The following is a 13,602-nucleotide window of genomic DNA, read 5'->3' as shown; positions in this document are numbered from 1 at the left end:
TGTACTAATTCATACTCACCTACTGTGTTTCTAAATTTAAATTCTCGTGGTTAGGAACTTCTATACACACTTCTTTTTAAGATCAGCTGTGTCAAGTCATCTTTTCTATTAATTACATAGTAGAACTAGCTATTCAACATGTTAAACTTTTAAAACACAGAAATAGTAAATAGCACATATGTGTTCCCTTATATTGGACTCAAACAAAAATACTTATGTACAACAAAGGTCCAGGAAAGCAGAAATATTGGAAAGTTATTTTCTTTAAGTGATATCTAATAATTAATATTCAGTTTTCAAGTAGTCCTCCTGCATATTATATTCCACTGCAATGTAAGTGAAGTGTCATACTGTACATGAATATTTTAGATCTTCAAAAATAGGATCTTCAATAATTTCCACTGAGGTAAATGGGGTCTTCTGGGTGTTAGGCACTCTTGAAAATCTGACCACTTATTTAAGAGCCTAAATTAAGGATTTAGAAGCATAACTTTAGGCTCCTATATTTCAATAATATTGGCCTTAACACACTTTAGCAGGCATCATCATGCTGAAGTTTATTCTTATATAAGAATTATACTATATTTAAACATCTCTTTAAATAACTTTACTAGGACTATTTTCTATATTTTTCCTTGAGGCAGGAGTCTCAAAAATCAAGGCTTAGGCTTTCCTTCATAAGCTCATCATTAATAAAAAGCACACACCAAAGAGACACTCATCCATGTCCAAATAGCATTTTTCTAGCTAAGTCCTTCCCATTTCACTTTGAAATATGTATTCGTAGCCAGTTTACAAATTGTTTTAACTTCTGTACAAATTTATTATTACTTATATGATCTCTAAGTTTTTCAAAGTAACTTTCTTCTTTCCATATTCCCTTATTTTTCTTCAAGGCTTTTAGTTCTGCTTGAAGTAGTCTTTTGTGAAGCTTCCAGTATAATGGAGAGTCATGATGTAGTCCTTCAATACGTGTTGTTTTGCCAAGCCCTTGTCTCAAAATCTCTTCATTCAGACACACACTGAAAAATCTACCCTACAAAAAGATAAAATGAAGGCAGCATTTCACTTTATGTATTCGCTTGGCTATTTACAAAGGATATTAACGCTATTAGTACATTTTCAATTAATCTGTTGTGTGAATTGTCTGAATGTTATGAGTTAGGAATGACCTCTTTTTGGCTAATTCTATACCCTTTTGGTGTTGGGAACTCCAGAAATAGTTAAAAGTTGTACAGCATTCAACTCACTTTTAACATTTATTAATTAAATATGAAATATGCAGACATCTGTGGAACAACATTTAATACATCGGATACTTGATCAATCAAAATTCCTAAGACATTGTAGAGCACTAGACAACAGAGCTAGCTTGCACTGTATTTTCAGATGCCACAAACCATGACTGCGTAGAGAATTGCTAACTAGCCACTCAAAAGCTACACTGATATTTTAAGTGAGTTTGCAAAAATAAATATTTATTTTATCTCCAATCTGCATAAATATTTAATATAATACCATTATATCTTATATATTAAGCAAGTAATAGCAATAATCACTGTAAATCTTAGGATATGAATAAAAGTTAAAGAATTGTCAGTCTTTCTTGTTACTGTGTTTACCTTATTTACTAAAATGAGGCAATCAAGCACCAAATCCTCCCTTCCAAGAAGCTGGAACCACATCATTTGTGCAGGTTTTAACTCTTCCTGTAACCAGACCATAGCATTCGGTGTCAGCTCCACTCCAGCAAGTCTGACCAGCAAAACACCATTTGATTGCCCTGAATATATTATATATATAAAAAACATTTTTCTTACTCCACATGATCAAAAGAGATCTAATTCCACACGATGGGCCAGATCCTCAGTGTCTGCAAAAAAGTATTTCTCCACTGACTTCCATGGAGTATTTATTTAAGTCACTGGAACAATAATGATTTACAACAGCAGAGGATCTGGTCTCATACGTTCAGACATGACATTTATCTCCTGTTTCAGAATAATATGGTTTTGATCTATAGGTCTCCGAAAACTTAAAAACTGTCAGAAAATATTTTCCTAGAAAATTTATGTACACATTAAGAAAAGAGATTCCAAGACATCAGACTGTAATGCTTAATGTCAGATTTTTATTCTTAGAGAATCACACTGCTTAAAAAAGCCTGATTTTTCTTTCTCTTCAGTATGTAGGAGTAACTCCATTAAAGTACATTGAATTACAACAGTGTGAAACATCTGTGCAATTAAAATCAAGCCCAAGAATTTATTCTGCTGACATTTAACCTATCAAGGATGTACTCAGAAGACTGAAATCCAGACCTCTTACAGTGCCTTTAAAGTCAATGACACATTTGGTTACAGCATGATTTATTCAACAAAGATAATTCTATTTAAACTACATGTAAAAATAATTGCCCAGCAGAGGGATGCATCATCAAAAGTTTAGTGTTCCCACTTGATATTCTGGTTTGCTCATTTTTTAATAAAATATCTTCCCTATGTATGAAAGACTTTTTAAAAAAATATTAATATTTTCTGACAGTATTTGTAGTAAAAACACACTCAGCTATGATCCAGTGGAGTTATACAACCTCACAGAAGTCAATGGAGTTATGAATATGGGAACTGCCTAACTGGATCAGACCAGTGATCCATCTAGATTAGTGTCCTGTCTTCAATGGCAGCTGCTAGCATCTACTTCTGGAAGGTGCAAGAAACCCTGACATGGACAACTACAGAACAACCTCCCCATATGGAACTTTCTTCTATGCCCCTTCAGTTAAAAATAGGCTTGTGCCTTGAAGCATGGGAGTTTATAGCCCTTCCAATTTTTTTTTTTAATTCTAATGAAATTTTGGATGTTCTCATTATCTGTACTAGCTAGGATATTCTAGGAAATCTACAGGACTTAGGTGCTCAAACCCCAATGAATGTCTATATCAAATCCCACTGATCAGTTATACTGGTAAACTCTCCTACTGCAGCTGTAGGTGCAACTTATACTGGCAATAGAGTGCTTTTGCCAGTATAGCTTATACTAGTTCCCTGAACAAAATACGTTATAATGGCCAAAGCACTTTTTTGCCAATATAATTGAACCTAAACTGGGATTTTTGTCAGTATAAAAGCGTCCAAAAAAATCACATCCTTAAACATTACTATGCCTACAAAAGATTCTAAAGTTGACGAGGCCTCAGTCTCTCATGCCTCAGCTTCCCAGCCATCAAGTGGGAAAACTATAATTCCCTGCCTCATGGGTGTGTTGTGAAGATAAATACATTAAAGATTGTGAGGCACTCAGATACTATGGTAACAGGAACCACATGAATACATAAGATGTCTAGACAGATGCATATTCAAATCACTGTATTAATAAATCCTTACAATACACTTTTAAAGTAGGTGGATAAATACTACCTCATTTTACTGGTGGGGAGACTTCAGTAGAGGTGAAATAACATGGCCTCAGCCACACACACAGTCAGTGCCAGAGCCAGAATTAGAACTCAGGCCCTCCTCACTCCCAACCCTTCCTCTATCATTGCTTATACAGTAACTGTTCTGTGTGTGAACAGAACTTCAATTTCTATGGCTGTCTCTCCAGCTGCTTTCTAAGGGCACTAAATTGACTAAAAAAGTTTTTAAAGGAACAATTCAGATGTTGCAGATTTTTGCTCATTTAGTGGACATTGACTGTATCTACTGGAGGACATTTTAATTTTGTCATTATTAGTCTCATTCTTCCTGCACTTTTACTTACATTTTCTCTGTAATGATGACAGGAAAGGAAGGCTAATGGGAACATGTTCAACTTCTAGTCCTTTCTCAGTTATGTGACATAACTTTCCTCGTAGTTTGACATTCTTTTCTATAAATTCTACTGGTATATCCAAAGCACTCGTAAATTTTGTTGTCTGTTGATACAGGAGGAAAAGTAAGACAAAGCCTTAGGAAAAATAAAAACAGCTGTTACACATTATTTGAAAAAATGCAATCACACTGAAGCACAATTTTGTCAAGATGAATCTTGCAAATTACAAACTCCACTACATTATACTAATTAATTCTATTGTTATTATTAATTTGTTGTAGCTATTGATAGACATTTTCCACACAATTAAAAAGAATGGTCCCCACTCCAAGGAGCTCACAATCAAGGACAGACAAGCAGACAGAGGTCAGGGGAAAGACAATAACAATATCCATTTTATATGCAATTTATACACAAGTCAATCGATTCACTATATGCAGAATGGAAGAAGTGTGTCTTTAAGAGGAGCTTAAAAATCAACAAGGGTAGGAGTCTTGCAGATGAGCTCAGAGAGCTTATCCCACGCATGAGGCAGGGGTGCAAGGAAGGCGCACATAAGTTATTTTGTCAGATTCTCACAGAAAGGTGGACAATTTTAGAAACACTGGTGGCAGGAGAGGCTTGACAAGGCAGTATATGTGAGGAGGGGCAGAGTTATGTAGAGCTTTGAACACAGAGACAGACGTTTAATTTGATTTGATATCAGATGGGAAATCAATTGCAAGATTAAAAAAGGGGAGGTTACATGATCAATCTGATGGGCAATGGGTTTAGCAACAGCATTTTGTATGGATTGAAGGAGAACAATGTGTGTGTTTGGGAGGCAAGAGGGAAGGATACTGCAGTAACCAAAGTGGGATATAATTGGAGCATAAACTAGAGATTTGGAGTGGAGGCTGACAGATAATAAAGAAACTTTACTATTAATGTTTAATTTTAAAGCCCCTATTGTTTAAGATCATATGCAGGATATATCTGGATTAATCTGTTTATATAGTTCTTAAGTGATCGATGCTGCTCTCACTGAATGACACATCAGGTTCTAAAAAAGCCAACTGAACATCCCATTGTGCCATTTTTATTCTATTTACTAAACCTTCACTCTAGGAAGTTGAGAAATATGGGACCTTGCAGGCAGAGAGTTTGAAGGTTTTGTAAATAAATAAAATAAAATGGGGTTGAGAAGCGGCTCAGAGTCAAATCTAATTTGCATTTCAAGGTCCAACAGCCATTTAAGTGTATTTACAAAGACTTAAATTTTTTTTAAATACCGTCATATGCAAACACCCAGGTTCAAGAAAAAAGCAATGATTGCAGTATTGAATAGTATATGAAACATTACATATAAAATCTTATTGATTTCTAGGACATGTAAAGATCACTTAGGAATACTGCTCCACTAATAACCAAACAAGAACTCAAAGAACATTAGGCATAGTCAGACTCCAAAGTATGAGGTAAAATTTGCTTTGTGAAGCATTATAATTTCAGTCCCTGTATAAAACAACTGTATAATTATTTTTTTCTAACACGAGAAATATATGAAATAAAGAGATTTTATTTGTATGTTGATAAGGAATTTCCCTCTTCTCATCTCCAATTACCTTTTGGAATTAAAAAGTGCTCTTGTGAGCTGTTCAAGCACCACAGACATTGCAAACTGTAAGATTTATATTGCCAATGTGGTGCAAAGCAGTCTTATGAATGCCAGGAGCTGGCCCGGTGTGTCAGTCATAAGAGTGAGGGAAGATTTTAGGATAAGTATAAAGAGAAGGAAGGATATCACAGCTCAGGAAGTAGAACAACATGTAGAGAGTAACTGCCTGCTATGAAGAGTTACGGGAAAGAACAGAGATAACAAATATCAGTGTTATAGGCCTGGTCTACACTGGGGGTGGGAGAGGGTGTTGATCTAAGATACGCAACTTCAGCTATGAGAATAGTGTAGCCTAAGTCGACTTATCTTAGATTGACTTAGAATCACTTACTTTGGGTCCTCGTGGCGCAAGATCAACAGCAGCCACTTCCCCATCTACTTTGCTTCTGCCTCTTGCCGAGCTGGGGTTCAGCAGTCGACAGGAGAGTGATAGGGGATCGATTCAGCACGTCTACACTACACGTGATAAATCGATCCCCAATAGATCAATCGCTACCCGCCGATCTGGCGGGTAGTGTAGACGTACCCCAAGTCACATGAGTTCTGCTGTTGACTCAACTGGGATTACATACACTAGTAAAGTGAAAAAGGTCCCAAGACTGGAAGAGTGGAAAGGACAGATAGATGAGTAGGCATCTATCTAGAAGACTATAGGAAGACACGGGAACTAAAAGGAGCAAGTCTATGGAAATTAAAACAAAAAAAAAAACGAGGGCAAAATGGAACTGGAGAGAAACAGGACGTGAATGAAGATAACAGGGATGATATAGTCCAGTCTCCAGGGGGAAAGTTGCCTGTTCAAATGTTTAGAAAATAAAGATTTAGAAAGTGCAAAAGAGAGAAATGAAACAATCAAGGCAGAATGTGATCACAGTATAAATAAGAAATTCAGCAGACTGAGTCAAAGGAGGAATTCTAGCAATATTCTGGAAGTGGTGAAAGAGGTTTAAAGACAAGGGAGACACAGGAGGTAAGAGGGAGTCTGAAGTCAAAGTTGACATGATTTTTGGCCTTGGAAGTAAAGTTTAGTTTGAAAGTAAAGAACAGTCAAGAGATGTGTGTGTAATTATGTTGCCAAAAACACAGCTTATTATTGCTATGTCTAATTAAAGATTTTTGGAAGATGAAGTACAATAAAATACATGTGAAAGCTTAAGTTACTCTTCTGTCAATCAGAGATTGCACAGTTTGATTGTGAACTACTTCTAAAACCTCAGTACAGTCGTAGCAATATTAAACCAGTGGAAGAGAGAATTTACAGACTGCCTGTAATATTCCAATCCACCAAATCAGCCACTTCAAGATTCCTTTTCAAATATGAATAAAATGTCATTAAAAATAGGGACTATTTTTCAGTTGCTTTCAAACCCTAATGTAATGTTTTCACAAACTGTCATTTATAGAAACACTTGAAATGAGAACAGTATAAACATACGATGCAAGTTATTAGGGAGTAGCTTTTCTCTGCCCAGAACAGATTGCCTGTGGAGTCCACAAAGAAGGCTGTTGGCAACATTGTGGCCCACTGATGCCCAAGCTGCTGATCCAGTTCTGAGAATCAACTGAGAATACTTTCAAGCAGATTTGAATTGCTCCAGCTGCAACGACTGTAAAGGAGCTTCTCTGAAGGATCAATAGAATTCAGGAGCACTTTGGCCACACCCTTCTCATAGCCCCTCCTCTACATGCCAGCCCTGTGTCACCTACGGCTGGTCTACACTACGGGGGGAAATCGATCTTAGATAAGCAACTTCAGCTACGTGAATAACGTAGCTGAAGTCGAAGTATCTAAGATCGAATTACTCACCCATCCTCACCGCGTGGGATCGATGTCCGCGGCTCCTCCTGTCGATTCCGGAACTCCGTTGGGTTTGGTGGAGTTCCGGAATCGATATAAGCGCGGTCGGGGATCGATTTATTGCGTCTAGATGAGACGTGATATATCGATCCCCGAGCAATCGATTTTAACCCACCGATACAGCGGGTAGTCTAGACGTAGCCCTAGATTCTCTTATACCAAGGCAACACCACCCAACTGATCTGTTACCCTAGCTGTCTGCCTGCTTTGTTATGCCAGAGTGACACAAAGAAGGTGGAACAGTGACACAATCTGACCCCTTATATCTTCAGCTAAAAGTGACAATGGGTATAAAGACTGCTCATTAACAAATTATTCCCAACTTACCAATTTAATACTCTTTGCAAAGAAAATGACTCCAGCTATTGCCATTCCAGTGCTAATGTTCTGCAAAAAAATAGATTTAAATCCTTAATTTTTCTACCTCTCACTAAAAACATTAAAGAAAAAATAAAATAAAACCAATGAGGTAACAGGCAATCAAGAAGTTCTAATATGAATTGACTCACGGGGGAATTTTGGGCAAGTTTTCTGTTTTGTATTTCAGTGAATCTAGAGTACAAATGATTTAATAAATAATACATAATAATAAAAATGATCTCGCTCACATCTAAATATGTCTGAAAGAAGTTTTCCAGATCACACAAATTACTAAGACGTTAATAATGCAAGTTGCTCATGATAGTAGATGAATTTAAGAAAACACACATTACAGAAAAATGCAAGAAATTTTCAAGTCTCAGCAAAGGAGCTACATTTAGTACTGTACTTAAAAATACCTTCCATAACATGACATCTAGATCCAGCTAATTTGATCCAAGGCACATTGCATTTTATTGGGAAATCCCACTATTTGTATTATTTTTAGCTCGATTCTCCCCCCTCCTCTGAAAAAAGCAGGCAAAATGGCCCATTCAAATTACAATTGCTGTTTAATAATAAATATCATTAATGTAATATAATAAAAAATGATTTAAAATGTATACTAATTATCTCAAAAATGGAATCTTCAGGATACAGATTGTAAAATTCTTTACAAGTGACTTCTCCAGAGTTAGAGATATTTTGTTCTAAAGTGTCACTATCCGAAATGCTGCCCTTGCTTATAACAAGGCAAGTAAATGTTTCACAGTTGTAACCAAGGACTGAATTTAGCCCTGTTTCATGCGATACCTTCTCAAAAAAAAGGTGAGATGAAAAGAAATTCAAACTATGAATTCTCATACGAATTGCACCTATTTTGTACAGCTGTTTTAGTACTATTTGGCTTCACCCCTATTGCAAAGTCCCCTCCACGAGGTGTTAGTATTTAAGTGCTGAATCCCACAACATTCCTTTAAATAGATGTAATTACTTATATTGCTAGAGTACCTCTGCCTGCTTTTTACAATGATAAATGTGTTGATTTTACAAAGTAAAGCATATTACAATTTCTAACTGTCCTCTAAATCATAGACCTTTGTATTAAATACATTGCTGTACCACTAAAGACCTTTACTAAAAAATAGCATTTGTAATACAAATCTAATAAATCTCTTCTTGGCACCAAGAAGTAGGGATTTACCATTCGGATTTCTAGAGCAAAACTCAAGAGGTGCAGAAAGCAGGCAGCCCTCCTGGAGGGCTTGCTTATGTCAGGGCTAGCTTTGGCCCTCAGTCTAGGCCCTCCTAGAAATGCTCACGATTCCAGATGTTGTGTATTATTATTAAAACGTTGTTAAAGTCTCAACAGTTTTAGAAAGGATTGCTCAAGAACAGCCCAATACCTTCCCCTTGGGGTTTCCTATTGTGCTGCAGTTTATTTTCCTTAGCTCTATTTTAATCTTGCTTTATTTAAGGGAAGTAAATACCAATTAAAAAGTTAAACAGTCAAACAATTAACATATTTCATTTAAATGGTTAACTGATTAAGCAGCTGGGGCCAATCCAGCGAGCCTGAGGCCAGGAGTTAACTATTATGGTGCAAAAAGAACAGGAGTATTTGTGGCACCTTAGAGACTAACAAATTTATTTGAGCTACAGCCTACTTCTTCGGATGTAGCCCACAAAAGCTTACGCTCAAATAAATTTGTTAGTCTCTAAGGTGCCACAAGTACTCCTGTTCTTTTTGCGGATACAGACTAACACGGTTGCTACTCTGAAACCTGTTATAGTGGGTTAACTAGTTGGACTAATGCTTACTAGTTAGCTAGTTCACTTTTACATTCATAGATTTGTTATCAGATAATCTTCTGATGATCAGTGAATTGATTCAAAGCCAAAGGAGATAGCTGAGTTAAAACAGGGATGAATCTTGAGCAATGTTTCAGAGTAGTAGCCGTGTTAGTCTGTATTAGCAAAAACAATGAGGCATCCTTGTGGCACCTTAGAGACTAACAGATTTATTTGGGCATAAGCTTTCATGGGCTAGAACCCACTTCCTCAGATGCATGGAGTGGAAAATCCAGTAGCAGGTGTATATATATATATACACATCATACATGAAAAGATGGGAGTTCCCTTACTAAGTGGGGGGTCAGTCTAACGAGACAATTCCATTAATAGTAGGATACCAAAGGAGGAAAAATCATTTTTGTAGTGGTAATGAGAGTGGCTCATTTCAAACAGTTGACAAGAAGGTTTTGAGCAGGGGGAAATTACGTTCTGTAATGACCCAGCCATGCCCATTTTTTCATGCGCTATGAAAAATACCTGCTATTCCATGCATCTGACGCGGTGGGTTCTAGCCCACAGACGCTTATGCCCAAATACATGTGTGAATCTCTAAAGTGCCACCAAGACTCTGCGTTGTTATGCTTGAGCACTGGTGCATCTCCTGACTGCTGTCACGGGAACGGGTGGGCTGTGCATAGCTTGCAAGCCCCAAGCCAACTGGCTCCCAGGTATTTCAGCAACGGACACCTCAACTGTCCCCGCCTGGCCCCGCCGCCTCTAACTACAGCGCGCGCGCTCTACCCCCGCACAGAGCAGAGGGCGCTAATGAGGCCAGCGGCGGTGCGTGTAACGTGTTCCGCCTCCCACATGCGCCCAGCTGCCAGCGGCCTCCTGCCTTTGCGGCGATCGCAGGGGGTTAGCCGGCCGCACTGCTGAGCTCCCGGCGCTGCGGGACGCCAGGCTGGGTAGGGCCGCAAGGGCAGGTGCTGCCGGCAACGGCGGGGCAGCACGGACGCTGAGGCAGCCTCCCTGCCAGGGCCCTTCCCCAGGAGCCCCCTGGCCCGGTCTGGGACGAAAACGCCCCCAGCCACCCATGCTGTACCAGCCTGCCCGCGCACGCCGCGTCCCCGCAGGGTACCCGGATGAGGGTGAGGTGGGAGTCCGCCACATTCGAGATGCGCGCGAGGTAATTCGCAGGTTCTCCCTGCGGCTTAGCCATGGCTCACCCCGGCTTCCCGCTCAGCGGAGCTCCCGGGCCGCGGCCTGTCACGCTGGCTCAGCTCGCCCTGCCCGGAGCGCCACCTGCTGAGGCCGCCTGGTAGCGCTCGGCTACGCAGACAAGAGTACCTGACCTCCCCCCCCCCCCAGTGCGGCCTGCCCAGGGGCCGGGCAGCAGGGGAGGGTCACTGCCCTCTTGTGCCTGCCTCCCAAGAGCATGTCGCCTATGAAATAGCTCCCACACCATGGCTGCAAAGGGACTGGGGCCCTAGAGCCTTCTTTTTTCGGTGTTTGTACAGTGCCTAGCTGCACTATGGGGATTTTTGCCTGGCCTGGGGCACCTACATGACAGTAATAATAGGCTGCCACCTGGGCAAACCCCTGGCTCACAACCCACCCTCAGCTCCAACTGAGGTTAAGAGGAGTTGAAGGTGCTGCCCCCCAGAAAACCAGTCCCCATCTTACACCCCCCCGCCCCATACACACATTGGGGACAAGATGACCAACCCCCTGCTACATGTTCATGCAGCCCAAGGGAGCCACAGCCCTGGAGTGGCAAGAATTACAGTGGTTACCTAATTCTTGATTCATTTCAGTAATACCTGCATATGCTCTGTAGAGTAAATTCAGACCTGGTTTCTGTGGGTGCAGCTCCATCACTTCAAGGGATTTACAGCAGGGCAGAATGTGGCCTTACATCATCCAAGAACTTTGCAGATATTAATTTATACATGTAAGATTTCAGCTCTTCACTTTGCAATGTAATGCTATGCTACCTCAGTGCAGTAAAGCATGCTATTAACCCCCAGCCTAGAAGTGGCTGTATTTGAATGGTGTGATATGTATTCAGGTCTTCTTTAGTTTCATTTAAATTAATAGACCATTTGTCATGGACTTAACGGGACTAGGAGCAGGATCCATCTTAGAAGCTGGAGTATTCACATAGCCTTCAGAAGGAAATACAGCATGATAAAGTATTATTACGACATGAGTTAGGGAATTAACAGCACCTGGACTTTTAAATTACACCTGTACTAACTGCAGTTCTCCCAGTTAAGTGCAGTATCTTGTGATGGAGCTTAAATTTACTTTGTTTGGATTAGGCAGTTATATATGAGCAGGAATCATAGGGCCCACGCCTTGTGTGTTTTTATTCTATTTGCATTATTTAGTTTGTTTTTGCATGAGATGGTCTGTTATATGCAAAATACAATATAACGTCTACACTACAATCTTAAATTGACCTATATTAGGTTGACTTACAGCGACCACAGTAATTACTGCAGTGGCTGATGTCCACACTACCCTCCATCTGTTGGTGATGTATTTCCTCACCAGGAGTGCTTCCACTGACTTAAGAGGGGCAGTGTGGAGGGCTGAGTCAGGACTCTTAGGCCAGGTCTACACTGCGACTTTAAATCGGTTTTATGGCCCGATATACTGATTTAACGCTGTATCCGTTCACATGACGTCGTCATTAATATCGATTTTACGCCTCCTTAAATCGATTTCGGACTCCTCCAAACGAGAGGAGTAGCGCTAAAATCGATAGTGATAACGGATTAGGGTTCGTGTGGACGGAAATCGACGTTATTGGCCTCCGGCGGCATCCAGAGTGCTGCAGTGACCGCTCTGGACAGCAATCTGAACTCGGATGCAGCGTGCAGGTAAACAGGAAAAGCCCGCGAACTTTTGAATTGCATTTCCTGCTTGCCCAGCGTGGAGCTCTGATCAGCACGGCTGGCGATGCAGTCTGAAATCAAAAAGAGCTTCAGCATGACCGTAGGGAGATACTAGGTCTGATCGCTGTATGGAGACAAATCTGTTGTATCCAGCTCCGTTACAGAACACGAAACGCCAAAAGCGTTTGAATAAAAAACTGCAGGATACACAGCGCTGCGTGACAAGCGTAACGGGAAGCCAGAGACTCAAATGGACGCTCCTGAAGGAGGGAGGGGGTCTGAGGACTCCAGCTATCCCACAGTCCACAGCAGTCTATGAAAATTATTTGCATTATTGGCAGAGCTCCCAATGTCTGTAGGGTCAAACACAGTGTCTGGCGTGGTTCAGGGAACAGCTCCTCAGTTTATTTCCCCCTCCACAACGTGAAAAAAAGGGTAAGAAATCATTCCTTGACTACTTTCTATGCCACCCTATGTGTACTGAATGCTGCTAGTAAGCGGACGCTACAGCACTGAGGAGCAGTATCCGCTCCTCCTCTCTGGTGGTAGACAGTTCTGCAGGACTGCCCACATCCAGGAGAACGCCTAACTGCTTAACATCGAGGGCACATTGCTACCGCTAGCAGTAGATAGGACAGAACGGCTAATAACAAGCTTAATCATTGAAACTTGGGGCTCAAAATTTTTGCAATCACATTTGGGATTGATCGCTTGGCAATGAGTCAATTCCTCCCTTATGGTATCTAAAAATAGAGTCCATTCTGCCTGGACTGCATAGCCCCGGGAGCTGCCTCCAAGTGCCTCCCCCCGACATCATTTTCTCTCACTAACAAGTCTCTGTTTCTTATTCTGGTATTCCTTAATACTTCATGACACAAACGGGGGAGGGGAAATGACACGGTAGCCCAGGAAGGTTGAGGGAGGAGGAAAGCAACGGGTGCGCTTCTTGCAGGGGCAACCCCTGTGAATACTGACACGGAGCACCTGTCTCTCTGATACACTGGATCTCTGTTACACTTGCCTATTATTCTAGGCAGGACAGTGCACCACTGACCGCTCTGGTCCGCAATCCGAACTCGGATGCGAGTGCGGTAAACAGGGAAATCCCGAGAGCTTTACAGTGACATTTCCTGCTTTCACGTGTCCAGCTGCGTGATCACCACGGGTGGCGATGCAGTTCAAATGCAAAAGTATCTCCTGCATTGACCTTACGGGAGATA

The 13,602-nt window shown here is 40.7% G+C and overlaps 1 protein-coding gene across 2 annotated transcripts; it reads right to left on the bottom strand.

Annotated features, from left to right (window-relative positions):
- Positions 1-245: 245 nt before the first annotated feature.
- C8H3orf33 (chromosome 8 C3orf33 homolog) lies at positions 246-10,781 on the bottom strand. Of its 2 annotated transcripts, XM_075068441.1 has the most exons (6): positions 10,621-10,779; positions 7,838-7,880; positions 7,656-7,715; positions 3,763-3,916; positions 1,623-1,783; positions 246-1,036 (listed from the first exon to the last, which is right to left on the bottom strand). In XM_075068441.1, the coding sequence occupies exons 1-6, from the start codon at positions 10,650-10,652 to the stop codon at positions 764-766; spliced, it is 723 nt and encodes a 240-aa protein (XP_074924542.1). In that variant the 5' UTR covers positions 10,653-10,779; the 3' UTR covers positions 246-763. The 2 variants fall into 2 exon arrangements, with proteins under 2 accessions (XP_074924542.1, XP_032643297.1); XM_032787406.2 differs by lacking the exon at positions 7,838-7,880 and having other exon boundaries at positions 10,621-10,781.
- Positions 10,782-13,602: the final 2,821 nt, after the last annotated feature.

Source organism: Chelonoidis abingdonii, chromosome 8 (genome assembly GCF_003597395.2).
Source record: "Chelonoidis abingdonii isolate Lonesome George chromosome 8, CheloAbing_2.0, whole genome shotgun sequence".
NCBI lineage: Eukaryota > Metazoa > Chordata > Testudines > Testudinidae > Chelonoidis > Chelonoidis abingdonii.
The sequence above is the reverse complement of the archived record's forward strand: the minus strand, read 5'-3'. Positions and strand labels throughout refer to the sequence as shown.